This window comes from Perkinsus marinus, assembly GCF_000006405.1.
Source record: "Perkinsus marinus ATCC 50983 genomic scaffold scf_1104296939758, whole genome shotgun sequence".
Lineage (NCBI taxonomy): Eukaryota > Perkinsozoa > Perkinsida > Perkinsidae > Perkinsus > Perkinsus marinus.
In genome coordinates this window covers 49803-75684 of record NW_003213081.1, presented here as the reverse complement: position 1 = coordinate 75684, position 25882 = coordinate 49803, and the positions used below count along the sequence as shown (strand labels likewise).

At 51.4% G+C, this 25882-nt stretch overlaps 11 protein-coding genes across 11 annotated transcripts; 5 read left to right on the top strand and 6 right to left on the bottom strand.

Annotated features, from left to right (window-relative positions):
- Nucleotides 1–24: 24 nt before the first annotated feature.
- On the bottom strand, nucleotides 25–2328 carry Pmar_PMAR029239 (minor histocompatibility antigen H13, putative; the record flags this gene model as incomplete). The annotated part of the gene is made up of 13 exons (XM_002782334.1): nucleotides 2197–2328; nucleotides 2086–2144; nucleotides 1956–2046; nucleotides 1837–1907; nucleotides 1725–1797; nucleotides 980–1079; nucleotides 846–924; nucleotides 703–803; nucleotides 505–656; nucleotides 377–457; nucleotides 272–335; nucleotides 145–226; nucleotides 25–98 (listed from the first exon to the last, which is right to left on the bottom strand). The coding sequence occupies exons 1-13, from the start codon at nucleotides 2319–2321 to the stop codon at nucleotides 25–27; spliced, it is 1152 nt and encodes a 383-aa protein (XP_002782380.1). The 5' UTR covers nucleotides 2322–2328.
- Nucleotides 2329–2377: 49 nt separating this feature from the next.
- On the bottom strand, nucleotides 2378–5669 carry Pmar_PMAR029238 (hypothetical protein; the record flags this gene model as incomplete). Its single annotated transcript, XM_002782333.1, has 17 exons — nucleotides 2378–2507; nucleotides 2553–2668; nucleotides 2719–2858; nucleotides 2925–2999; nucleotides 3042–3119; nucleotides 3170–3244; nucleotides 3294–3385; nucleotides 3429–3567; nucleotides 3617–3737; nucleotides 3800–3909; nucleotides 4007–4145; nucleotides 4344–4546; nucleotides 4595–4660; nucleotides 4932–5097; nucleotides 5141–5338; nucleotides 5385–5517; nucleotides 5561–5669. 17 exons carry the CDS (start codon nucleotides 5667–5669, stop codon nucleotides 2413–2415), a joined length of 2055 nt encoding a protein of 684 aa, XP_002782379.1. The 3' UTR covers nucleotides 2378–2412.
- Nucleotides 5670–5784: 115 nt separating this feature from the next.
- Nucleotides 5785–8019, bottom strand: Pmar_PMAR029237 (inosine-5'-monophosphate dehydrogenase, putative). The gene is made up of 14 exons (XM_002782332.1): nucleotides 7856–8019; nucleotides 7723–7799; nucleotides 7616–7676; nucleotides 7477–7563; nucleotides 7275–7418; nucleotides 7094–7230; nucleotides 6987–7047; nucleotides 6793–6932; nucleotides 6675–6745; nucleotides 6500–6627; nucleotides 6332–6449; nucleotides 6149–6280; nucleotides 5968–6099; nucleotides 5785–5920 (listed from the first exon to the last, which is right to left on the bottom strand). The coding sequence occupies exons 1-14, from the start codon at nucleotides 7997–7999 to the stop codon at nucleotides 5799–5801; spliced, it is 1554 nt and encodes a 517-aa protein (XP_002782378.1). The 5' UTR covers nucleotides 8000–8019; the 3' UTR covers nucleotides 5785–5798.
- A 727-nt stretch (nucleotides 8020–8746) lies between these two features.
- Pmar_PMAR029236 (Peptidyl-prolyl isomerase FKBP12, putative) lies at nucleotides 8747–9274 on the top strand (the record flags this gene model as incomplete). The annotated part of the gene is made up of 5 exons (XM_002782331.1): nucleotides 8747–8827; nucleotides 8873–8939; nucleotides 8980–9041; nucleotides 9091–9169; nucleotides 9213–9274. The coding sequence occupies 5 exons, from the start codon at nucleotides 8747–8749 to the stop codon at nucleotides 9272–9274; spliced, it is 351 nt and encodes a 116-aa protein (XP_002782377.1).
- Nucleotides 9275–9394: 120 nt separating this feature from the next.
- Pmar_PMAR029235 (hypothetical protein) lies at nucleotides 9395–12514 on the top strand (the record flags this gene model as incomplete). Its single annotated transcript, XM_002782330.1, has 14 exons — nucleotides 9395–9458; nucleotides 9544–10010; nucleotides 10059–10153; nucleotides 10208–10376; nucleotides 10419–10497; nucleotides 10548–10662; nucleotides 10704–10775; nucleotides 10823–10873; nucleotides 10920–11024; nucleotides 11072–11187; nucleotides 11326–11465; nucleotides 11509–11599; nucleotides 11642–11700; nucleotides 11746–12514. 14 exons carry the CDS (start codon nucleotides 9395–9397, stop codon nucleotides 12451–12453), a joined length of 2331 nt encoding a protein of 776 aa, XP_002782376.1. The 3' UTR covers nucleotides 12454–12514.
- Nucleotides 12515–12949: 435 nt separating this feature from the next.
- Pmar_PMAR029234 (hypothetical protein) lies at nucleotides 12950–14108 on the bottom strand (the record flags this gene model as incomplete). Its single annotated transcript, XM_002782329.1, has 5 exons — nucleotides 12950–13134; nucleotides 13175–13250; nucleotides 13292–13381; nucleotides 13764–13894; nucleotides 14009–14108. 5 exons carry the CDS (start codon nucleotides 14106–14108, stop codon nucleotides 12950–12952), a joined length of 582 nt encoding a protein of 193 aa, XP_002782375.1.
- Nucleotides 14109–16719: 2611 nt separating this feature from the next.
- Pmar_PMAR029233 (hypothetical protein) lies at nucleotides 16720–17639 on the top strand (the record flags this gene model as incomplete). The annotated part of the gene is made up of 5 exons (XM_002782328.1): nucleotides 16720–16854; nucleotides 16899–17009; nucleotides 17053–17205; nucleotides 17252–17370; nucleotides 17417–17639. 5 exons carry the CDS (start codon nucleotides 16720–16722, stop codon nucleotides 17550–17552), a joined length of 654 nt encoding a protein of 217 aa, XP_002782374.1. The 3' UTR covers nucleotides 17553–17639.
- Nucleotides 17640–17851: 212 nt separating this feature from the next.
- On the top strand, nucleotides 17852–18423 carry Pmar_PMAR029232 (conserved hypothetical protein; the record flags this gene model as incomplete). Its single annotated transcript, XM_002782327.1, has 5 exons — nucleotides 17852–17969; nucleotides 18016–18094; nucleotides 18139–18201; nucleotides 18242–18307; nucleotides 18354–18423. The coding sequence occupies 5 exons, from the start codon at nucleotides 17852–17854 to the stop codon at nucleotides 18421–18423; spliced, it is 396 nt and encodes a 131-aa protein (XP_002782373.1).
- A 77-nt stretch (nucleotides 18424–18500) lies between these two features.
- Nucleotides 18501–19814, top strand: Pmar_PMAR029231 (hypothetical protein; the record flags this gene model as incomplete). The annotated part of the gene is made up of 7 exons (XM_002782326.1): nucleotides 18501–18627; nucleotides 18674–18838; nucleotides 18879–19005; nucleotides 19101–19199; nucleotides 19245–19357; nucleotides 19402–19550; nucleotides 19659–19814. 7 exons carry the CDS (start codon nucleotides 18501–18503, stop codon nucleotides 19812–19814), a joined length of 936 nt encoding a protein of 311 aa, XP_002782372.1.
- A 564-nt stretch (nucleotides 19815–20378) lies between these two features.
- On the bottom strand, nucleotides 20379–23863 carry Pmar_PMAR029229 (conserved hypothetical protein; the record flags this gene model as incomplete). The annotated part of the gene is made up of 18 exons (XM_002782325.1): nucleotides 20379–20430; nucleotides 20483–20571; nucleotides 20628–20855; nucleotides 20945–21040; nucleotides 21071–21178; nucleotides 21320–21365; nucleotides 21410–21540; nucleotides 22340–22470; nucleotides 22525–22588; nucleotides 22632–22745; nucleotides 22787–22890; nucleotides 22941–23040; nucleotides 23148–23326; nucleotides 23376–23460; nucleotides 23504–23591; nucleotides 23634–23694; nucleotides 23738–23787; nucleotides 23829–23863. The coding sequence occupies 18 exons, from the start codon at nucleotides 23861–23863 to the stop codon at nucleotides 20379–20381; spliced, it is 1761 nt and encodes a 586-aa protein (XP_002782371.1).
- A 358-nt stretch (nucleotides 23864–24221) lies between these two features.
- Nucleotides 24222–25832, bottom strand: Pmar_PMAR029228 (protein kinase, putative; the record flags this gene model as incomplete). The annotated part of the gene is made up of 9 exons (XM_002782324.1): nucleotides 24222–24315; nucleotides 24356–24430; nucleotides 24812–24895; nucleotides 24941–25004; nucleotides 25049–25149; nucleotides 25229–25283; nucleotides 25495–25575; nucleotides 25620–25711; nucleotides 25756–25832. 9 exons carry the CDS (start codon nucleotides 25830–25832, stop codon nucleotides 24222–24224), a joined length of 723 nt encoding a protein of 240 aa, XP_002782370.1.
- Nucleotides 25833–25882: the final 50 nt, after the last annotated feature.

Here is a 25882-nt window from a genome sequence, read left to right as displayed (position 1 = left end):
TGCCATCAAGCAGGTCGAAAAAATTCACTTTTCCTTTTTCCTCTCTTCCTCTTGCTTCTCCTCCCCCTCTGTGTACTCCATCATATCTTTCAATTCACCTGAACACCAACAACTCTTTGAGAGGGAAATCAGCCTCCCACCGACCTCGACTGTATGCCGTCGATAAGGCAGCGACTACAGTAAAAGGAACGAGGTAGAGTAAAGCTGGCTGGGCCGCGTTGAAAACCTACGAACAACATTTCATACATGCGAAGAATAGCAACAGACTCACCTGCATGATGATGCCCGTGGTGAGGAGGCCCAGGAGGTAGGCGATCAATACGTTGTGGTAGTATCTACAGTGATGCAATCAACAACACAATAATGTGATGCGTACGGCTTCGGGAAAGGACGATGTATGTCCACATCCCTTTCAGCTGGCCTTTTATTCTTCACTTGATCCTGATGATAATCGAACCTGCCGATGATAAAATCATTAGGTCAATAACCCAATACGAAGGTGACCTCATATTGAGACTTATGAATATACCCGGTACGACGATGTCGCCGAGACCGAGAATTCCCTGCTTCCACGGATCAAATGAGAGAGGGAAGATTATCTTCGCAGGTGCATCGAATGACTTCGCCACGAACACCATCACTTCAGTGCCGAACACCTACAACAACAATAGTCACGACATCCTCAACCACACAACGCCCTACCCAGAAAATGTCGTAAACAAATAAACCAGCGAGGAGGATGAAGGCGACCGAGAACTTGTGGAGGGAGATTAGACGAATCGCTTGAATGCAAAAGGAAACTCCTGAGGCGAACGGCTGACCATGCGGGACCACTACGGGCGTACCAAACATGTTATGGATGGTGAACTGCTTAGTCCAAGCAAAATAACCCCCCAGGACTGCTGATATTCCATAGACGAGTATCTTAGGTTCAAGTGGGTAAGATACGAATGAGGATAGTATCCTCAGGACACCCTACATGGGAATAGCTGAAATTGAGCTCGACGTTCGGATCTTCATCGGCCTTCTCCGCGAACACTTTCATCAGTAAAGCCGGCATCGTGAAGCGGATGTGAAATCTGACACGTGGTGGTGGGGGGGCTATCATCGCTGATGAGACGCACTTGAAACTACCAAGTCTGGGTTTTGATATGCAAGTGTGAAGAATGTGCGTATTGTAGTCCGAACAACTTGTCGCTATCACAGTCTCGAAATGTTACTTTCATCAGATAACATAGCAACACTTACAGTGTTAGTGCAATATATGTTTCAGATCGACTTTCATTGATCTCGGAAAATGGCGCACATTTTCCGAATTCACTTATCGAATTCACACATGTTCGAGTTCGTTTTAACTATTTCCCTACGACTACACCAGGGGATCTCTCGAGGCACATACCGTTCGGAAGAGCTTAGTGCATGTACCATTAGAAAATACCCTCATCACCACCCTGTATCGTGTAGTGGCCAACACTGTTGCACGCCGTGAATATTAACAAAACAGCAGTACCGGGAATCGAACCCGCGACTGTTTCGGGTAATCTGAGCTCCGCCTCTTCGTCTTAAAGCTCTGGCGCTCATCATAGCACATCGCCAACCGTGCGAAAGAAAGGACGTCCACATATTCATTGGTATATATAATCGTTAAGTAAAGTATTATAAAGAACGCTCATTGATCCATTTCATGTCAAACCCTACTTGACAGTTTGAGATCGTCGACATACCTGTTTTTAGTGACATCCTCTGGAAGGCAACTGTCCACAAGAGGCTTCACCGTCTCCGCCAGAGCCCCCACGCCTAACACAAAATCGGCGACATGTGATTAATCCGAGCTACCCAACATCCCCAAGTAGCCGGTGAGGAGCAGGTTCATCAAATATGGAGACACCAGCTTATACGCTAAATACCTACCGGGACGCCAATGCAATTAACGTCCACATGAAGTCGCCACTTACAGACTGAGCAGAGCTACACTCCCGACAACAGGGAACATCATCGCATCCTTGTGTGACACGGAATCAATATCCTCCTTCTTCCCATCAGCATCTATAAGTCAAATCTCGATGAAAATGTTGTTGTTCTTACTGGTGTTGTTAAGTTTGAGGCTTTGATGGCAAGCAATACACATAATAGGAGCCGTGTACCTACAGAGGACCTAATCTGAATCTTTCTCGCATGAACCTAAGATACCCCTACAATATCATCTGCAGGTTGCTTGGGATTATAACAAAGTTGGTGACCACAAAGAGCGCTCCTAACACGGCGTAAGAGGCCTTATAGGCCAACGTCGTCGGCGACTTCTCACAATTTTCCGAGGGCATTTAAACTGCTGGAAAATGAAAAAAATTCTTTCCCGCCAACACCACCCTTGAATAGTAGCATACAAAATATGGCAGCCACGATGATGTTGAATTAACATGAACATTCTTTCTGTAGTCGGCCCCTCCCTGATGAGTCATATCGTCCACCACCACGACTACTACTCCTCGCCCTACGGTGCTTCAAACCTACCAACAACCTCTCAAGAGGATCACTCCAAAGGCTTTCGTCACCCAATAGAATTCTCCTCTCAACCTTCCTCATCTGCTCCTCCACATACCGGGCGGCCGATGCATTCGGACACTCCTCTACCACTGCTAGACAGGTCGGCGAACGAGGCCGAGGAGATCTAACCCAAATCGATCACCAGGGCGAGCGCTAACTGCATAACACTATTACACTTCGACAACACCCTGGCGATGAATGCAACAGTCTCGGAATCGATGACCATGGTGACACCGAGGGCTGCTGGCGGTGACGACAACGCAGGGGTCCTCCGAGAGGGCCTTCGCATCGTTCATACGGCGGAGGAGGCTAGTCTAAAGACAAGCAGATCTCCATCGGACCTAATCCGTATCCAAGCATGATGAACCTAAGATACGCACCTCAGTCTTGAGCAGCTCCTTAATGCGAGCCTCATATTCCTTCCTTTTCCGCAACTCCTCCTCCAATTCGTGTATCTGACCACCACCATAGTCGCCACCCTCACCCCTCCAACACACCTTCCGCTTGTACTTCTCCTTCTGTTGCCCCAACTTATCATTAAACTCCTTCCTCAGACTAGCCTCAACCTCCAACGCCTGACGACCCCAGTATTACATATAAAATATCCTTCTCCGTGCGCACCCACCTGCTCCCTAGCAAACACCGCATTATCCCTCTCGTTCTCCGCCACAAGCCTTGCCGACTGCGATGATGATTTCAACTACCATGGACTCCTCCCCCCCTCCCTCCCCCCAGTGTACTGCTCCTACCTCCCCCTCGAGGATCCTTATATGGTGTTGTAACTGCCTAGCCTCATTCGCATACTCATCATCATCCCTGCCCTTCCTCTCCGTAAGCACCTCTGCCAGCAACAACATCCCCCCCTCCCCCTCCCCCACCCCTACCGTTTTCCACCCGCTGGGCCTCGAGAGCATCAGTCGTCTCACTCAAAGTGTCCGTCAACTGAGCAATCTCCTCATACTTCGCATCTAGTTCTTCTCGCCATTGCCGCTCTGCCTCCATCAACTGCCCTCGGTAGTCTTCCTAAATCTTGCACTCTTGCATTTCCTCAACGGCAATCCACCACTACTACCAGGTCCTTGCAGCGGACCTCCTCAATTTCCACTAGGCGATCTCCCGTTTCACACAGTTCTTTCTTCAAGGCCCTTATCTCCTCCTCGGCCCGCGACTTAGCCGTAGTCGCCTCCGATAGCCTACCATGCACTATCAACCCCCAAGGTCAGCAGCAGCAGCAGCAGCAGCCGCCCCCCCCAACCTAGCGGTGACTTCCTTCAGCTCTTCCCTGACCTCTTCGCATTGCTTTTCGTTCTCCGATGCTCTCGATTCGACGAGCTGTAGTTTACGATGGAGAGAAGCGTTCTGGGCCTGAGAGAACAAGCGTAGAAGAGCAACCTCAGTGGAAAAACTGACGAATGAGGGAATAGAACCCGGGTCGCCTGCATGCCAAACGCGACATCTTCACCTCGAGATCCCCCTTGACTATCTCTGCTTCTTGTAATTCGCTCTGTAGTTCTCGTCGCCGATGGAACTCCTTCTGATAGTCCTCTCGTAGATTAGCACACTCTATCTCCATTGCTCTGACCTTCCTCTCTAGCTCGCACCTGAGGTCGATGAGGGACCTCACGAATCCTCACTATTCAACCTGTCAACCAAAAATCACTAATTTCTTCACAGACATTTTCAAGACGAAAATATGAAAGAAAATTACGGAAAAATTCCGAGTCCTTTCTGAGGCCAAAATGTGGAAAAATCACGGAAAATTCGAGTCCTTAGTAGTCGAAGCCCTCAGCCGTCCTCACTTAGAATCCTTCATCTCCTGCAACTCTACCGACATCTCCTCCATCATCATTCTACACTTCACCACTATTGACATGTTCATCGGACTACTCGGGGACTCCCCCAGTAGTGGACTACGCCTCTTGCTGCTACTACTACCCCAACCCTCCGAAGACCCCCCTCCCTGAGGGGTTAGGGATATGCCCTTTACCCCTCCACCAGAGGTCTGCCAGAAAGGAAGCAATCCTCCTCCTAGTGAACCTCCATCACCCACCCCTCCCCCATAGTCTCTGCCATGATGGTTATCCATCCCTACAGACTCCCCTGAACTGCGGTCAACCTGTCGTAGAGGAATACTCAGTAGCTGCACCCAGGGTACGGCAGCTCACCAGAGACGAGAGATCTGGTCGGGCCGGTGAGAAATCCATCACAAGGCTGAGACTACTTGAGACATATCCTTCCCTGTGCGCCAACTCAACTCTGGAGGAGGTCGACGAAATCAAGAGGATATAGACCGATTGGGAGGAGCCCCTGCCGTCGTGTCGCGAATACACGCATACCGCTTCCACAACGACTTCGTCTTTTTCGCCGACTTCAAGGCACAATAATACCTGACAATTTCGTGCCGCGCGCGAAATAGCCCAGTAAAGACCAGCGCACATATCAGCAACATCCTTCGCATCTTTCCTCCCCTCAGTGAGGTTCCCAATCCTATGCCAATTACGACCATACCGTGACAAGCCAGCCAGGAACAATGCGGCATCGAGAGGACCCCATCTACAACGACACTGACCCCCTAGGGCAACCCCCCCATCCTTACAGATCAATAGCCTGGCGTTTCCTCAACCTAGACGTGAGCAGCCCTCCAGTGCACGACTCCACCTCAGCCAGTAGGGTCTCCTTCCTCACCTCTCCATCCACTATACCAGTACCCCCTTCCTTCGTCATAGCCTCCTTAGGAATGGCCTCGAGCGGAGCCGGCTTGGCTGGGCGCGCGCGCTCTCTTTCGATCAACCTCCTAACATGGACAATACCACCCCCTAGCACCAGGCCTAGGTCCTTACCTAAAGTATCCCCTCAGGCCATCTACAGTGACCCCCTGGGACGAGCCACCATCAAAGTACATACTACAGCAAACGTCAATATACTCCTCGTATAGAGGGACCATAGCGCTCTCCCACACCAAGGGCGTCATCCCTAAGGCGATGGATGAGGCCATCACCACTCCACCTCCTGCTACCATCATCAGGGTCATAGCTTCCACTACGGCCTCCTGCCCGATTCCCTACTGCTACTACTCCTGTCGAGCCAGCATGCTGCCGTGATGCCGCGCCCAATCCTCGTGGCATGTCCAACTCAACTGCCTTCCCCAACACCCCCTCCCTCTCCTATTGATCCACACACAAGGGTCCTATACTAGTGTCTTGAGACGTAGTTATGGAAAGCAGCAGCAGCAACAATGATAATGATGATGAAGATCAGTTCCTGCCCTGTCCACGGCGGCCCATGCCAGCACCAGCACCCGCAGGGAGGCGGACTAGGTCGTGGACTCCTCCTTCTTTGATAGCCGAGCCCGACCGGACTTCCATACGGAGGAAGCCTGAAGGAAGTGACGGGGTGAGCTGTGACTTGGCGGATTTACGGTACCATCATCGAGCTGTTGATGCAGCTGAGCGACCGACTGGACCCCGAGATCCTGGAAGCCATGGCGGCAGCCTTGGATGAGGTAAGGGACGAGAGAGTTCACCGAGCCCTTGTCAACAACAGCTGCTTGCACACCTGCCGATGGAAAAATGACAGCTGTGGGGATCGAACCTGAGACCTCTACCTTGAGCGGCGAAGGGTCTATCCAACCGGCTAACATCCTTTCCAGCATTCGTGAAACATTCGCGAACAGCATTGAAAGAGTGCATCCCCCTGTAGGTCTTCACACGAACTCCATCAGAATAATAATAATCACCTGCAATCACGTATCACATCTGCACGCAGACACATGGCGCCCATCCCCCACCTGGGGCCTCATCGGTAGCAGCCAAGCCACTTCCCATCATAGCCGCACTAGCCCCCAAACTAAGGGCCTTCATAATGTGCCCCGAGTTCTGTATACCCCCATCCGCTACCACCGGCACCTAAACCATCACCACCATCCCCCCTTCCTCATGAAGTTAGATCAGCTTACATTAGCATAATCACGGGCAAACTTGCCGACGCGGTACACGGCACTAGCCTGGGCACGGCCGACCGCGGTGATGCTCGCTCCAATACCAACAGAGGAGGATCCCATGCCCACACGGAGGGAGTCGGCACCTAAAGAGTAGGGTAGAGGGGGGAAGAGGGGGAAGGGCCATCCCTACCAGCATCGATAAGGCTCTTGGCCTGTCTGACCGACACCACGTTGCCAGCCATAATATTCACATTCTCGTGCCTGTTGAGGAAGGAGTGGTATGAGATGACAATTTATTACAGCTTTACTTGGCCCTCAAACACTTCAGCAACTCCACTTGTACAGAGGAGTCCCCATCGGGTGAGTCGAGGACGAGGAGGTCCACGCCGGCCTCTATCAATAGGCGACACCTCTCCTCGAGGGATGATAGTTCCATGTTAGGGAGGATCTACAGGGGGGGGGCGGCAGATCCTCTTGAAAAGGACGACCGACAAGAACCTACCGGTACAGCAGCACCAACAATCAACTGCTTATTCTTATCCTTGGACGCGTTCGGGTAGTCCCTGACAACAACCATCACTTTTACGTGACCGCGCGCCATGAAATTACTTATTCTTTTTCAAGTCCTCCCTTGAGATGAGTGCCACCAGTTCCCAATCACTGTTGATGATGGGCAGCTTACCAACCTTCGCATCTTGCAGCTTCGAATTCGCCTCATTCAACGAGATGGGTTCACTTCCGACCACCTACAATTCTCAACTACCCCTCCTACCAATAGACCTCTCCCTACCAAGTCCTTGGCTTGAGTCATGACGTCCTTCAGCAAAGTCTGACGGTCATCCACGAAATCAATATCGCGACTAGTCACTATCCCCAACAGCTTGCCGCCCATCCGACCGTTTTGGGTGATCGGGACAGAGGAGAAACCCTCTACCTATAAGAAGGTGATCACTCTCCAGCTGGGACAAACCGTCACTGCGCCACGAAATTACCCTCCTGATCTCGTCAACATCCGCCACAGTATTGTTAGGCCCGAGCACATAGGGATCCATAATGAAGCCGTTCTCATAGCGCTTGACCTGAAACCCAAAGTAAGGCCCCGTGCACCCGGCAGTCGAGGGGGGAGGGCACCTTGAGGATCTCCTGGACTTGTGCATCTGTGGTCATATTACCGTGGATGACGCCCATACCCCTAAAAGGAGGAGGATATACCCCTACCTAAGAGAACTATACCCTACCCAAGAAGAGCCATGGCGATCGCCATCTTAGCCTCAGTCACGGTATCCATAGGACTGCTGATGATGGGAGTTCGGAGCTGAGGTCCAGACAACCGTCACGCGCCACGAAATTACCCCCATGATGGCAGCCTACAGTGATATCCTTAGAGATGCGACCAGCAAGCTCAACAGTCTCCACACCAAAGGAGATATGGCCCGGCATTAGGATGATATCATCGAAGGCGTATCCCGGGGCTTGGGAGTTGAACACTGCACTTGCGGGCCAGCCGTCAGCCATAGTAAGAGGGGAAGACGTAGAAGAGTTGAAGAAGAAGAAACTGATAGAAAAAGTGTAAAACCATCCCCGCCGCCCCGATATTCAAACACCGACGACAACGCAGTGTGAAACCTCTATTTCCGGTTATAAGGCCGTGCAGTGGCAGGGTACAGGGTGTGGTCAGTTATCATCATCCTCAACTCGCATAGTGAACATCCTAGATTGACGGCTATCCAGACTCGACCATCAGAGGCGACGGGAGGAGGATGTCATGGGTGCAGGGGAGAGCCGTGACAACTCCACCACCATAGGCCACAACCTATGTGACCAATTGGCACATTGGTTCTGCGACGTGCTTGTCAATCCTTCAATCAAACGATCCAGGTTCAATCCTAGCATACTACATCCCACATAACGAATCTATATAGGCCTCGTCACCACCTGTACTGTCCGAAGAGATCCTCTTTTATCTCACCCTCTGCTCCCACAAACCCTCCAATAGCAACTCCTGCCCGCCGTCGGTATATCCAAAGTCGACGCCAACCTTGACAAGCCCTTCGGGGCATCTAGATCACTCCATTGACGGAATAGATTTTGCGGGAAGGATCACAACCGTCCATCAGTGGTGTACCTCTCGTTGAACGGGACATTATACTGAGTTCACATCCCACAAGAACTTTAGGTATATCGCGCACGCCCTAGTAATCGATTTTCTGCGAACCCATCAGTCTCATACCTCGCAGTATAACGATTAATTTATTTTGAATCATGCAGCCCATCCCGGGATATAAGACTGTCTACAACATCCTCAAGGCTGGCTCTGGTGCCACGGTCCAAAAGGGCAATACTGTACAACTACTACTCAACCCTATCATCGTCCATCCATACCCTCAGGTCACCGTGCATGCTACTGGTAGTGTCCAGGAGACTGGCAAGAAATTCTGGTCCACCAAGGACGCGGGTAAGGGTCGTCGAGTAGGCTAATCGTACTTGGTCATCAGGTCAGCAGCCCTTCACTTACCAGAGTGGTATGGGCAAAGTCATCACCGGTTGGGACCAAGGGGTAGGTGGCCCTGCTCAGTTGGTCGTCTCCCTCTCTACTATACTAGCAGGTCTTGGGTATGCAACTAGGTGAGGTAAGGCAGTTGGTCATACCGGCCAATGAGGGCTATGGTGCCCAGGGCTTCCCTGGTAAGCCTTCTCCTGTGGCCTTCCGAAAGCCCCCTCCTGTCAGCTTGGGGCATCCCTCCCAACGGTACCTTGAATTTCGAGATAGAGGTCCTCAAAATCCAGTGAAGGCCACTACCACCACCAGCAGCAGCAGTCCACATCTCCTCCCTTTCCTACTACCACACTTGAGTTCATCAATCCAGCAGCTTGCCTCTAGTAGGACTGCTTCGCTCCGCCTCATTTACCATGGCTACCCAGCCCTCCCCAGAGGCGGTCGAAATAGACGTTGTGGAAGCCGCCGTCGCTAAAGGTGAGATTAAGGAAGTTTTGACTTATATTGGGGGTAGAGTTTCCCCCCTTATGGGCATGTCGACTAGCCGTAAAGTTTCTGATAGGGAACATCAAACGTGGCAAGGCGTTGAAAGATTGGCTTGGTGATTGGAAAGAGAAGCATGATGAAGATAGACCCGAAAAGAGGTTTCTATTTGGCAAGAAAAAGGCCCAAAGGGGCGAAAGACCACCAACCCCGCCGGAGGTCGACGACCCTCTTACCATCACCAACCCTCCAGAGACGATTCAGTGGGAAGTGGACACCCGGCAGAACTTCCAGGCTCGGCTGAGTACTGATCCCTCGTCCGAAACAACCCAACATGTTATTGTAGATGCTGCCGCCAGCCCTCCACCTTCCTCTGCTTTTGACACCAAACGATTGTGGTTGACCCATGTACATCACTATACCTCTACTTTCGATGGGCTAGAGCCAGGGGAGAGAGACTTCAACAGGCTTACGGCAATACTAGGACCTAGGAAACCCGCTTCGGTATTCGAAGAGAACGGACCATGTGGGGCTATAACACTCAACGTAGTGGCGTGACTAACCCCGACGACGGTGGAGATTGAAGTCGATTAGGCTTTCTCTCTGAAGGGGGTTCCCCGGGGCATCTTGGGTGGAGTCAGACCGTACCTGCTACTCCACATGGCATGCTCAGGTGGGAGGAGGCGCAGGTAGTAGTGGTGGTCGGGCGGGTTCTACCCCATGGTAGTGATGCGTCTATCCAGGGCTGGTCGAACGGCCCGACTGATGCGATACAAGAAGTCCCTTGAGGGCTACCTCTGCAATGAAGCATTCGTATTGCACGTTTACCATCCTGTCACTGTCCTACGAGTCAGAGTAATGTTGAGACGATCGGCCTTGAACATGTTGGGAGAAGATGAGGTCCTTGGGGAAGTGAGCGGCTGGCCCTCCCGGTCTTGGGCACCCCCACTGTAGGTGCTCCTACCGATACGCAAGGCCGTCCCTGGCCACACCGTTCAGGGCTGGTTCCACCTTGAACCCAGCGAGGCATATGGTCATATACCTCGGGGGCCGGCTGTCTCTGTCATTGAGGCTGCTGCTCAGATGGACTGTATTGTGGGAGGATCAAGTTGTCGATACGTGTCGACTACCTCTCGAAAATCGATCAGATTTGTGCCAACTTCGCCACACCACCAGAGAAGCTGAGGCACCTCCCGAAGTAGCATAGTCTTGATACAAGAGAACTGCGAATGGCATCAGATACAACCCCGCTAATGTGTATACCTCTGCGATGAGGATCAAGGAACTGTTGTGGGATAAGGGCTTACGGGAGTGAGGCAGGGTATGGTCTTACCGGGTGATCATGCATCTCACATCAGCGCCTTCTTTGATTTTAAGAAAGTCGGCCGATGGGACCCCACGTGTCTGAGGTATGCCTATCCTGATGGTCCCGAGGGTATGGCCCTTCCTCTTCAGAGTGTCCGTCGTCCCCATGCTGATCTGGCTAGCCCTCTGTCGTTGGCTGCCGGGGGACCGGTGGTTCGGCATGGTGACGCTCTTACTCGTCGCTATTCTTACCAAGTACGACAGTACCTTACGAAGGGTACGCGTCACTTGCTTTCATTCAGGAGCTACTACCGCACTAAGGCCCGGGGCAGGCTGGGGTGCCTGGCGGGCAATAGGGGAGGTGGACAGGCAGAGGCCGCCGCGATGGTGCAGGCCCTCAGTGAGGTGAGGCCGAGAGGTACTCATGGAGGTAGTAGTAGTAGCTGCCTTAGACGCTCCCAACGATAGTGGCAGAGAAAAAGAAAAAGATAAGGACGAGTCGACGTGATGCTGCTAGTCATGGTCTCCAAAACTTGATACAGATCCTGGGTGGTAGGTGTTATCGATGACCTTTATGAACAGCCTGGGTTCACCAAGCCGGCTGGCTTGAAAGAGAAGAAAAGGCAAAAGAACATCCTCAAACAGAATAGGAAACATCGCAATCTCGCCACGGGAGCTGTACACGGCTTTACGAAGGTCAATAAAGGCACGTCGATGAACCTCATAGGGTTGACCTCAGGCGGGTGGGAAGATCACCTCGGGCGTTGTTGGTGTGTTTGCCAGTCCAGTACGAGGCCTCCAACAGGATGGTGCCAAGGGCCTCATTAAAGGTGTGCCCTCCTATTATTCCAGGAATACACACTTTCCTCTAGGTACGGCTCTTGGCATCACTGGTCTGGTTAGAGGCACAGTAGGTGGTGTTGCAGGAGCTGTAGGGAAATCATCTGCTTCGCTCCGCCTCTTTTGTTGTCCGTAGGTAGCGGCAGTTGGCGCGGGGGCGGTGAACACTGGCATTGCCTTGGGGCGTGGGACTGCCAATGTCGTTGGTTTGGGCGACCAGTGTGAAGATTGGTCCGCCACTGAATCTGAGGATTCGACTGATGATGAGGTGGAGGATGTTGACGACAATGCCGACCCTCTGCCGGAGTTTCAAGGCTCCAAGGGGTTGGGCTTCCTCTTCTTCTGCTCGAAGTTTGCACCGAAGAATACTCAGGAGGGAGTAAGATTCCTCCAGAGGAAGATGTCGAAATGGATCAGAATCACCACCGAGTACACGCGTATTGTGCAGTGGGAGAGCGACTATTCCGAAACACTAAAGTTGATGTCAATCCTGGTCGTTTTGACCATCGTAGGATTGCTCTATCCACAAGCATTTGGTCACCTGTGGTACGTATTCACGTTAGCTCTACAGTGGGTGGTTCGACCAGTCATCGGCTTGGTTGGAATTGAACTACTCTCGAACGGGACTCGTCTGCCTCGGACTGTGAATCGAGTGGTGAACGGTATCTTGGGCGCAAGTCAGTGTTTCGGTGCGTGTGGTCTTGAGAAGATGAAGTGCTTTACAGCGGAGGACGTCAAGCCGGAACATATATGGCAGTTCGATCCGCACAACAACCCGGATGCATTCCTCGAGGCTTTGAAGTGGAGGAGTAGAAAGGCGAAGGCACAGGAGGATACCTTCTGAGTCAATTGAAGCTGTTTTTTGGTACTTTTCCAAGTGTGCATGTTTAACTCGTCAACTACGTGTCTTAAGTAGTAGCATCTGTATTGCGTAGTGAAAGTGGTGTGGTATTAAAGGACCGATGGAACAAACAGTATTCGATGCAGTTCGATACTGAGCTCAATAATACGGGGCTTGGTTTTCACAAGAACGAACGAAAGACACTAACTGGGTACGTTTTGGACGATACAGTTGTATGACGAGGTACAACACCCGAGACCGTGGGGGAATCGCACGCATGTGCAGTTGAAGAGGTCACCCTATTCCCTGACCGAAGAAGAATGAGCCCAACCGCTGAGGCCGTAAGGGAAAAGTAGTCTTCACTCAATTTGGATATAATTTCCTCTGCGGCGGGTGAGGCAGGTAGAATGGAAAAAAGTTGTCATCTACCTTGGTAGCATTTCGGGTGGATCCTCATTTTCCAATAGCGTACTCAGTACACAAGAGTTGACCAATGTAGTCAGAAGAAATTATCCTTTTTATCACGCCATTGCTTATCATCCTTATCGCACCACACCAACTGGGCTACGACGAAGGAAACCACGTCTTCATGTCTCCAATACGAAAAATGGCTCCCGAATGCCGACCAGAGCTCAGAGGCAGCCTCGGTCACCGACTCCTGGATAACCCAGTCGATGCGGCGGCCTGGTCAAGAGTGAGATGAAGACGATAATGAATGGCATACCTTGGTTGAGTTTGACCGAAGGGATGGAGTCTTTCAGGGCCGACTCTATCTTGCTTTTTCGGTGTTGTTCGGCCACCTGGATGTTACAAGGCGACCCTCGACGATGTGTTCCCTTACCTGTTCTTGTGTTGGCTGTCCGAACCAACTCGAGATAGTGCTACCAACACTACTGAAAGCTGACCCCACGTCAGAATGCAGTCGCCTCACCTGCAGATGAGTTCCTTACAATGACAGTGCCAACGACTTACAGCCACATGAAGCCGGTGGCCCCCTCGGTGTGGTATGTACATCGGTGGTATTCCATTGAGCTCCTGAGGACAGCAGCAATGGTGCCTCTACTCACGAGCAGGGACGGACAGGGGCAACAAGGGGCTCCAGCCGGTACGCCACACAGTCGTTGGGGTGGAAGATGTTGAATACTCGTCGGCAGGTTGGGAGGGCCCCGGTGGGCATGACTTCACTCCGTATGGTAAGGAAGAGGCCGAGTGGCGAGCCAAGGAGGAACAACACTCGTGGACAGAAGGGCAACTGGAATTCTTCGTCCGCCTAAGACTTGGTCTTATGTCAGTTCGACTAATCCTAGGCTTACAGCAGGGCTTGAGCTCCCTGGCGCAGGGGTCGAAGGCTCCTTGGCAGTGGCAATTGACGTATCGATGGAAGCATCCTCTGGTGGTTCGACCAGTAGTTGACGTGAGAGCAAGTCGAACGCTACCACTGAGCCTGGTAGACCCACTGCATGCAGTCTTACTACTACCACTACTACTACTACTACCACTACTACTACTACTACTACTACTACTACTACTACTACTACTACTACTACTACTAACTGACCTAAAGAGTGTCCAAGTATGCACACGGCACTTCGACCAGAGAGGACGTCCTCATGGAAACCCGGGTTGTTCGTGCAGAAAAGATGGTATTTCTCTTGCATCTGCCAGCCGCTTATACGAACGCTCGAATACTCCTCACTTTAGTAGCGACGTATTTGAGGATGGTTTCTCTCCGTGTTGGCTGGCTGTATAAAAATGCATCAGAAATCGCCAAGTTAGCAAATGTACGGACCTGTCGGTGGGTTCAAGCACAGTAGCAAGACCACCCCCTCCTCACCGCCCCACAGGATGTCAGAGTAACACTTTCAAGTCGCGTATCGAGTGCCGAGTCGTGGACACTAAGACCCCATTCGATCGGGATAACCTGCGACGCAATCGTCTCCCTCTCGAGCGGAGCGGAAGGGTTTGACCTCTATTCTAGCGGGGACTCCTGCAGGGGTATCAGTCATATAACCCTCTCGTAGTTTCTGCCCGAATAGGTGCCGGTAACGCCAACAATGCGACCGGCATCTGAGAGCGGTTCTCTGAGTTGCTGACCTTTTTCGCCCCACCTCGGGGCCCCGACCGTCGGCACATGTCTACGGTTATAGAGCATCTCCCCTATACCGTGTATCAAGAAGCACAGCCACACGGGGGAGTCCTGAGCCGAGACCAAAATTGGAATATATGTTTGCTTTCCTCAGCTGAGTTTAGGAGTTTCTCCACTAATTATAGGAGTTACCACGCGTATAAGTGTACAAAAACCAATGATATTTTTTTAAAATTTCTGTAATCAACGCACGTAGTCGACCATGTGCACATTTTCCCACACTGCAATGGCAGCAGTAAACCCCTAAAAATCGACCTTTGGTATATCCTCGTCTGGCGGGGGCTCCTCCTTTACTGAATACCCTCGGTAGACCTACACTGATCATTCAGTGGAGCGCTATAACCGATGGCTACTTTCAATTTGAATTTGCTGGCTGTATTATACAGGGCATACTCAATGACATCATCGGGATTAGCTTCCTTAGGAGAGGGAGACGGAGAGGCATTCGAACTTGCGGATTTAGTATTCATCTTCTTCACAGTAAATTGAACGATCGAATCTTGTATAACACCAGGGACTAACGGGGAGACTTTCCAGCTTGGCTCACTTGAGTGTTGAGGAGTATCTTCTAGTTCGCAGTCAATCGGGCCCGACTCCAGGTCCTCACGGATTTCCTCAAGGGCTCCTGAAGTGATACGAGGCGATGTACGACATAAGTATACACTCGCCGACCCTCCAGCAGGGCACAGTCGGACGGTCCGAAGGGGCAAAGGTAGGGCTCTACAGGGAGGGGAGGAAGGGCCGTTGGCGTGGCATCCTGTGGTGGGGTACGACCGTAAGCGGTCGGTTAAGTGTCTCACAGTGTTGGTCCAGCTGTTGTTGATGATTTCAATGCCAAGGTCGGTGCCATGGTCCGGCCGCCAGAACCACGATGACCGCATCACTGGCCAGTCGGGCTCCTCCCAGTACACACAGCGCAGCGTCATGGTCTCGAGGTTTACCGTGTATCTCGCAGTAGAAAGAATATCTTTAGGTTGATGCTAGTAAGATTCAAATTAGGTCCGTCGCACCTCCCTTGTTCCACAGGAATATCTTTATGAATGCCATTCTGATAAGCTTCTTCTAGCGCTACTTCATCACGTAGTGTGAAGCGACGCCAACAGCGCAAGTCGACCTCAAAATGTTCCTCTAGTCGTCGCTTGGCAACCCTGGACATGTCAGATGAATTCTTTTGTCAAAGTGAATTCATGAAGTCATTACCAAACGAATGACGGGTCTGCACTATTAAGGGCTTCCCTTTGTTGTAGAGGGCTTGGAGATCTTTGCGGTTCATCGGGCTCACTACCGACAATGCGGGTCGGGGACTGGGGCATCAGCAGAGTAACGAAGCATCCACTGTTGCCTATCGTTCTAGTAGGAGCCAACAAGAACACCTCATCGCGGGGGTTGACTACTGACTCTCGGCGGGTTAATCAACTTGAACGTAGAAAGAAGCGTATGAGGTCGGGTACGATGACTGGCAACAGGTGTCAGAAAATGCATATGAGAGGACGGCAGGTTCGCATGCACGTGCCAGGATGTTGAATAGCACCTCGATGACTCGACAAGAGACAGTCTTTGGGCAGAAGACTCGCTTGAAATGAACCGATAAAGAGTGTGTTGAAATTTACTTTCCTTGGCACTTGTGAAGGGATGCCGATAGGGGCTTGTCGTGAGTGGATCTGGTTGGCAGTTGTGATTGCTCGGGTAGGAGGCTTATGGAAGTACAGTTGCCTACAAGTGTGTGAATCTAGTTTATGATGTAACAGGAGAGCAGCAGAAGGATTTGAACTAAAACGACGAATTTTTTCAAGTCTGAAAAGAGTACCATTGCAAAGACTCCCAGCGGTGACAACAGCAATGAAAGTTACCTCTACTATTTCTGGTGATGACAACCAATGATGCCGATAATCCTAGGAAAAAGGAAAGAAAAAGGGAAAAAGGAAAAAGGGTCGCAAGGAAAATTCAGCCAGTGATAGCGCGCGCCCGACGATGTAATTGCGCTCTTTGAGCGGAGCGATGCGAAGTCAACGTGCATTTTTCGATGTGCGCAAGATTCGACGAAACGTTTGTCTCGATCACTTTCGGAAAGGAAACTCAAAATCGTACTCTATATTCTTAGTCAGCTTCCACCTACCTCCCTGATGTTCAAGAATACTTACCAGTCTGGCTTCCTCTCGGTGCTGTACTCAGTGGGCAGCAAGCCTCTGCAGATCTGGGCCGATCAAGTCAGGAATGGTCACATTAAGCGCCTTACCGATGCCGACATTCAGTCGAGTGTAAGTCGAAGGTCTCCCGAACGTCTTTTGATGGTCGTTTTCAGGTGTTGGAGATTATGGGCACCAACGTCGCTACCACCTTCATTAGATGCCCGGCTGATCCGAAGAGAACTCTGGGAATCAAACTGCCCTTCTTGGTGATGATAATTAAAAACGTAGGCTTCCGATAGTATGTGAGGCTGGAGCTTCTCCTTGCAGTTGAAGAAGTACTTCACCTTTGAAGTGGCCGTCCTGGACGATAAGGGCATCCGTCGGAGATTCCGAGCCTCCAACTATCAGAGGACCACTCGAGTGAAGCCCTTTATCTGTACGATGCCGATGAGACTCGACGAGGGGTGGAATCAGATTCAAGTAAGCTACTGTGCGAATCTGCATGGGGGGGGCATCTCTTCTCCAGTTCAACCTCTCCGACTTTACCCGAAGAGCCTACGGAACCAATTACATCGAAACCCTGGCCATCCAGCTCCACGCCAATTGCCGAATCAGGAGAGTGTACTTCTCGGATCGTCTATACAGGTATTTCGGTTGAGATTTGCAATGGTCCTATTGCCGTTCTTGTCAGCGAGGAGGAGCTGCCTCCGGAGTTCAAGCTCTTCCTGCCTGTCCAGAAGACGATGCCCCACGCAGCTGCAGGCTCACCCCAAGCTGAACCCGTGGGTGCCCCTCCCCCGGCCCCACCCGCTGTAGCAGCACAATAGACAATCTTCTTGTATAGTGGAAGTAGTCAGCATGCGTCCACGGAACATCGTACTGATCGTGGACTAGATGATAACCGATTGTTAGGTTATCGTCCTTGTTGTGTTACCTAGTCGTCATAGGGCCCGGTGGAGTCTAGACGGGGTTGTTGTATCCGAGGGGCGTTCGCTTGCTCATTATCCCATACCGACTTATGGATATGTTGTTTTGTAGCATCTTGATAGTAGCAGCGGGGATGAGGAATGCTCGTAGTCATATGGTTCATGCGAAGGTTGGGTTTTTCTTCCACACATTGGTGTTGATGACCGATACCGACGTGACAGTGACCTTTGACTCTGCTAATCGCCTAAGGGTCCTCGCCGAGGATGCGTATATTCACAGCGCTGACCTGCGCGATACGTCTATAGAGTTCTCTAAGAGTCGGAACAGCTCTGAGATGGCGGTGTCGAAACTCTGTCGTTGCAGAATCTTCCCGGTTCAACGAAGTCATCGAAGCAGTAGTGGTCGAGCTTGCCGCACAGGCCGAGCGAATCGACGAAGCTCAGTGAGGGGCAGCCTTGCGTTATATCTGCCAGTTTGTGCCACCAGGATGAGGGTGATCGGTGCTCGGACCATGGCTGCTATGGAAAGGGATGAGGGTCGGGAGAGGAAGTGAGGCAGGGTGTTGATAGTGTGCATGGACTGTCTACAGGGTGGCTTATCTACAGACGGTCCTGGCCGAGAAGCGGAGGGAGTTATCACGTGTGGAGGAGCTCCGGTGAGTCAGCCTCTGTGGAGGGTGTGGTTCTGTTGAGTGTGGTCAGTCGAAGCATGGAGACCCTGGAGATGGACAGAAAGGCCATGCTTGATCGCCTGATGAACAATGAATGTTGAATAATAATGAATCTTGGCATTAGTGTTGGGACACTCATCGCCATTGGCCGCACAGTTGTTGACCTCAGTTTATAGGAATGCCCAGACAGCCCCCGATCGCCAGGATAGGCGCCGGAAGGTTCTCGACAGTCTTCAAAGTTGAGGACCATCTTCATCGTGGTGGAGGAGGGATAGCAGAGAAGAAGATCCACACCAGTACCTCGGGTATACCACTATGGGGAGAGAAGCCCTGGAGGCTGCTCATGTTCAGGCTTGGGGATCCAGTCTCTGAAAGGGGCCTTGCGAGAGCTCTTCACGCTTCGACTTCTCTCCCATCACCCCAACATCGTCGATATCATCAGCCATCGATTCGAAGGGCACTGCCTAGTCCTCCAACTACGGCTCTACGACATGGATCTTGACCAACTACTCAACCGTAGGCACTTGCTCGGTAGTGGTCCATCGTATCGGTCCAGGCAAGCCACCTCTACCGTCGTTGCTGATCAAACTTATCTATCGAGAGGTCCTCACTGGGCTGTCCTGCGTCCATGATGCCGGTATGATGCATCGAGACTTGAAGCCTGGGAATGTCCTCGTGGATAGGTGAGCCCTTTTCACGCTGAACTCTATTTCTCGGCACGCGCACGCAGCATGAAGATTCTTTCGCTTAGTTGAGGCATAGACCATCCATCGGTTAGGGACGGTCGAGTGGTCATTTGCGACTTTGGTTTGGCGAGAGCGTCGGGGGAAGAGAAGGAATGCATTCCGCCGATAACTCGAGAAGTGGCCACACGATGGTACCTGCTCCTACCATAGCAACCCTAAACCAGCCTCCATAGAAGGTATCAGTCTCCCGAGATCCTACTCGGCACGGAGATTCAAACATCGAGTTGTGACATGTGGGCAGCAGCGTGCATACTTTGCGAGATGTATCTAGGTCAGCCACTCATCGCTGGTGTGAACTACGAAGTCGTGTGCCGTTTTACTCGCGCTCCTCAGGACAGACGGATATACAGCAACTCTTTTTGCTCTACAAGCGTTTCGGTGGAAGCCCTTTGGTGGTCCCTCTGAAAGATCGGACTGCTGACCTCCTTGGCGAGGAGCTCCGATATTGGCCCGCCGCCACGCTCTTGCCAGACTATGGTAAAGTACCGTTCGCCCGAGAAGCCCTTGAGAGCAAAGACAGCTGGTCTGTGCGGCTGGCCCAAGATGTGAACCCAACCCTCGGTAGGCCCACAGAGGCAAACTATTTTCAGATCCCTCGGTTGCCCCCTGCCGCCCTTCCGATGCTGGCTGGGACCTTCCGATACGACCCCCGACTTCGATTCACTCATGCACGACAAATGCTGGAGAGTGAATTCTTAAAGGACTGTCACGAGAGAATCGGCACGGCTCTGGCTGACTACTTGTGAGTCGGTTGTCGGTAGAACTCGAGATTCCCTCCCTCAGGGATGGCAGCTTGCCAAACCCTCCTCCACCGGTAGAGGACCCGTGGGAAGATTCCTTCGATTCTGTGTGTTCATTTCTTCGTCCATCTAATTAGGAACATGTTTCGTTGATATTAATTTTGTGTTGTGACACATTGAAACTCAAAACTCAAAACTCATAACAAATTGTCGATGAAGATTGTCTTCAACAAGAGCATAAGGCATCCTTGTGAGCCATATGACAAGAGGAATAATTGTCACAGACGGGCAGTTGAATATTCGAAACCAACGTCGTGCTATCAGCAGTAGTGACCTCATAGAATGACGGTCACATCCGGTGAGCAAAGCACAGAACGCTCTTACTCCTGTGCGTTCATTCGTAATCGAATTGAGGGCTGCTGCCATACATTCCCTGTGACCAGAGTTTGCACAACTGAGGAACGCAGCGCTAAATGTGTGTAGGAAACGGGTTGTTGAGGTGATCCCGACGTGTTAGACATGCTACAACAAAAGCGGCTGCCTCGAAAACGACGATGCTTCTTACCGTCTTCACTTATGCACAAACCAGACATCAGTCCGATCCGCCTCCCACGACTTGTATCTGAGCAGTAGCAGCAGGTGCATCAGGACTTGGTCAGCGTCGACAAACTCACCGACTGTGTACTGGCTGGTCGCTTTGAATCGACTCTGGTGGGTAGGAGGTGAAGAGGACCCAATTGAGGGCCGGCATGTTCACATTAACCTGAATGATAATAACCACGAACTGGTCTACCAGACTGCCAACTGCTCAGCCGTCACCTCCGTGTCGGGACTCTCCTTCCGAATACGTAATTGGGGATCCTCAATAACTTGAAGCATGCGGTCGAAGAGGCGCAGCAAAAGTCGGGGGGTGCCTTGGGGGCAAATGCTCAAGTCGTATGGTGTGGTGAGATGCCTACCACCCAGGATGCCACAATTGAAGATGCGCTTATCCTCAGGGCCAAATGGACTCAGGCTGCGGAACCAATCGTAATATTTTCCGCTCAACTGAGGGCGACTCCGATAGCGATCATCGGAAAAAAAGACAGTCCCTCCTCATGTGACGGCTGAGCCATCAGGAATGGGAGTAATGCTACTTCCCTGAATCTTTTTTCCATCCATGGGTGATTCGGCAAGTCTACTGTCTCTCGGCCGACGAATATGCGGTCTCTATGCTTTCTGGCCTGATCGGGCTAAGAGCGATGTAAGGAGAGTCATCTCACATAAGGGCAGGGGTTGCTCTTGACGAACACATCTGTGAGGTCGGTCGTGAACACAAACTCCCACTCGGGATTAGCGATTAGGCGCTCCTTGAAGCAGTAGTATCGAACCTACCATCGGAGATACGAACATCATAGTCGTGCCCGAGTGCTCTGCTATTGAATATACCATAGCAGAGCGAGACGGTCATTGACAGTCGATGTGAAAGTCAGGTCCCTTGGGAAACATTAGGAACAGAGACGGCAATCTACATCGTTAACTCCGAGTCTTTTCTCGTACTGGTGCAGATCGCAGTATCTAATGGTTATACTGTCTCATTGCATCGTTGTAGTGCTCCTCACATGAACTTGATCTTATCAGTGGTATAATTGGCAATAAAGTCGTCAGGCAAACCGTCATGAATAATCTCTACCCGAATGCCCGACACCGTCCGAGCCGATTCATAAAACTTGCGCATGTATCTGCCAGTTTGCTGGCACCCCAGGAATGAAAGGAGGAGGCTTCGGTGTACTTGTATTTCACTTTCGTCCGTGCCCCTTCACGTTGCCAGTCAGACTTATGTTGTGTGAAGTACGTGGTAAGAATACGCGTCTCACACGGCTGACCTGGCTCAGGTGTCGGTAGCCGATGCATTGGCGGAGCATACCATCGGGCGTCTCGGGGACGACATCACAGACATTCAGAGCTCCTCCGCGTGACTTGCAGAACAGAGCCTCCACTAGGAGGGGTTCTCCCACAGCCTTCGCAGGCGCACCTGCAGCCTCAGCTTATGTTCAGCGTTTCCTCATATCGTGGCGTTCAGAGGTTCTTCCCAACATTTATCGCGGCACGAAACAGCAGCTGCAATTCCCATTAACTCACGGTATACGGCAAATTTGCCCTTGCAGCCCTTGTCCACCCACAGCTCCAATGGAGAGTAACAACCGAACGAGTGACCACCGACACCTGGGATCGTCCAGGCTCAGGATGATGGTTGAATCTCGCGGGCATAAGGCTTACAGGCCGCGCGTGAATTTTGCTTCAGGAGACCAACCTGGCATGCTGCAGAGAGGTTGACGAAGATACCGTCGGGATTTGTGACTGGCTGAGATGGCAATTCGTTGCTACTCAGGATCTGAACATAAGGGCTGAGCCGAGAATCGAACCCGGGACCTCGCGCACCCGAAGCGCGAATCATACCACTAGACCACACAGCCAATTGAAGTGAAGCTGAATATATCCTCGGGGTGCGCATCCTACCCAGACCTTAACAGACAGAGGGAGTGACCTACCAATGAATCAAACTTCCTCCGCCAGGGTAACCAAGTCTCGACGTAGAGGCCATTCGGCAACCACGGCTTCTTCGGACCATTCCAATGAAGAACTTTCTGCCGTGTCAGCTCCGTCGCGGAGAAGTCGGTCTCTGGAACGTCGAGGAAAAATATTCAATTGGACCGGGGGTCTCCATTGCGCCTACTCCAACCGAGGTTAGCAAAGTTCCATTCGGACGGCAGCTCGATCATCACGTTGTGCTCTTCTCCCTAAGCCAGGCAGCGCTCTCTACGATGAGTTCAGAAACCTCACCAGCCTGGCTGTAGTCCGATCGTACAAGGCCAACAGCAGAGGAGGCTGGGAGCCGCCCTTCCAAATGCGACATTTGTTGTGCCAACTGATCCATTGCTCGACACGATCTCTTATCTACTCCCAAATGATAACTTCAATATGAGGAAGCGGTTCACCTGCAAACTCCTCCACCGCCCAAGATGGATGCCCATCACGCCCGCGTTGTAAGCAGTCTTCGACTTCAGCCTGCCGATGCGCTCTTTCACATCGAGGTCGAGACCTGTAATACGGGTCCCAACGGACCACAGAGCACGAGGAGGCTAACCATACATCTCTTATCCGCCTCTATGAACGCTTCCATAGTCGTCGGCTTATTGCGTTTCGCTAGGGCCACCGCAGCTTCTCCCGAGCCCTCTAGGGCAGATTTGACCTAAAAATCTACTCAGACGAGACAATCGAGTCCCCCTACTCCGCGATGTCGCCCAGGACTATGGTATCTGCATCCAAATAGACCACAACAGCATCCAAGGACTCCACAGTGATGATCCTGTCCAGGTAGAATCGAGCGAAGTTCTCGATCGCTCGAATATTCCCCCGCTCCTGATGAGCACATGTTGCCGAGCGAGACATGACTTGCCCGACTTTCACAACCTCCTCCTCAACGTTCGAGACCATCATCGTCTGTGCCTCTACCACTTGGAGACTCAGCCGAGCCCCTACAGCCCCACATCAGGACAGATGCCCGCAAGGGCCGCTTCCCCCTACCGCCCCTCAGCGTTACTGAGTCCGTCGAGCCTAACACTTGGGCGAAGTATAGCTGGTCAGAGGAGCTGCCCACGACGACGTGGATCTAAGGGCATCTGTGGAGGACCAGTGCGAAGGTCAGAGCCCACATGTAGGGCCCTAGGCTCCTCTGTATTGCTAACGAGACTGGCAATGCTGGCCATTACGGCGTCGGCTTGTTCCCTATCACACGCGTACCTAACAGAAAGTACTACCTACGTATATAAGCGTAGTGCTCACACGACATGGAAGGGCCTCTCCTGAGCCTCCTCAATACTCGTATACGTCATTATCGGCTGATCTGTGACCAACAGCAGCGAAGAGCATCTCCTCTAGCTTCCTACCAAAAGCCCCCATCGTCCCCTCCAGAGTGTTTTGGCCATCCTCAGAGACTCTAACACCACAGACTTCCAGGGCCACCCATCCAGCACCTACCCCTTCTGTGGTGTAGTGATGATCATCGTATGCATTCTAGGTACAAGGCCCTCTAGTGCGTGGCCTCTCAAATGATCTATGGTATGACCAACAGAGCCGATCCTAGCCGACAAGGGTGATAAGCTGTATATGCTCCTCAGTCTTACACTATCTGCAGTACTATGAGGCCAGCCAACACAGTGACCGTGTATGCTATTAAGAGGAGCCTCCAGTTGATATTGTCCACCACCGGCATTACGAAGCTTACCACTACTCTTCCCCCCACTTCTCGAATGACCAACACAACCACCGTCTCTGTGTAAACGATTGAATTCATTCATGCACACTTCACAAAATCGATTAAGCAACCGCAAAGGCAGCATATACCAACAATTCACTAATTCACTTTATACTTTAACCACCCATGGCCATCTCGTGCGACCCTTCCTCATCCTCCTCCTCCTCCTCATCGTCGTCCTCCTCATGCTTAGCCTCCCACATGAGGTACCTTACCACAGCCGTCCCCTCCAAAGGCCATCCCGACTTACGTTTTAACATTAGAGATCAACCTGTCCTTTACAACATCCTTCTCATACTCCTTCATCTCGGTGATCCACTCGTGCCTGAGGGGCCCTAAATTTCCAATTAAATATATTATATTGCATTTTCAGTAAGTTCTTGATGCATTATAATAGTATGAAGTTCCACCCTAGTGATATGAAAAACACTAGTGAAAACATTTTTCACGACTACTACAAATATCACCGCGGATATCGCCTAGTTTTTCACCGATTTTTACGACGCCACTTCACGTAAAACGGGTCGTCGTGAAGCTCCAATAATTTGGTAATATCATTATAAAGTAGGATATCATCCATTGTGTATGAGGTTATCCTTCCTCCATAATGGTTTTGAACCTATGACATACTTTAACATTTTCGTAAAGACTGTTATATATTTCATACAGACGACGACAGGCAACCCTCACTGATGGTAGTAACTACTTCAACAACTGTGCCGCGGTCATTCGATCATCAGGGCACTTCTGAAAACAGTGGTCGAGGAAGTCCCTATAACTATCCGAAAACCTAAAAGCGTCCATGCACTCAGCGTGTCGTGTTGGTAGTGCTTACTTGGACATGTCCATAGTAGGTGGAGGGTCTTTAACGATGGTGAGGTACACCATATGGGGCATCCCTGACAATGTCGTTGAACTACTTACCCTCAAGGTCTGCACTCACGTGCGAACTTGTCAGCATGGGGCGGGTGGCCAAGACAGGCCTCAACAGCCGTAACCCCTAGGGACCAGATGTCGGCTCGACAGTCGTACCCGGCCCGCATACTGCTAGGGACCTAATCAAGGACGGTGACACGGAGTCTCAGTGTCACCATCGTCGCTCACCTGCCCACTACCACCGGACTTCTGTGATAGGGAGTATGATATGATGACCTCTGGGGCCATCCAAAATGGGGTACCTTAGCAGCATGCTCAAGACAGCGACCATCAACACTTAATATGGCCATCGATTTTGCTCCATAAAACTACGACAACTAAAGATTTTACTGATTTTTTCCCGTAGTTTTCCCACATTTTTCCGAGAAAAACATGTCTTTTCAAAATTTTCGCCGATATTTTAACGAGATTAATCATTTTAAAATGTACGACGCTAGCTGTATTGTCCCCTACCCGTAAAAGTGAGAGCTTGGGCCTCCTTCTCCAAAAGGCGAGATACGCCAAAGTCGCAAAGGACCACTCGACCGGACTTCCCTGAGCCCCCAAGGTCCACCCAAAGAGAGCATATTCCCCCCTACCTAACATAATGTTGGCGGCCTTGATATCTCTATGGATGATATGCTTCTCATGGAGGTCCTTGAGGGCAAGGAGGATGTTGTATACGACGTAGCTGTGATGAACTATAACATATCCTACCACAAAGAGCCGGCTCACGCGCAGACCGTCTCGTTGAGGAGGCTGAACTCAATGAGCTTATCCAAGGGCACACCATCGATGAACTCCATCGACATTATTAGGTACCTAATACAGCACCCTCAGTGAAGGGGCCCTGGCCGCCTCT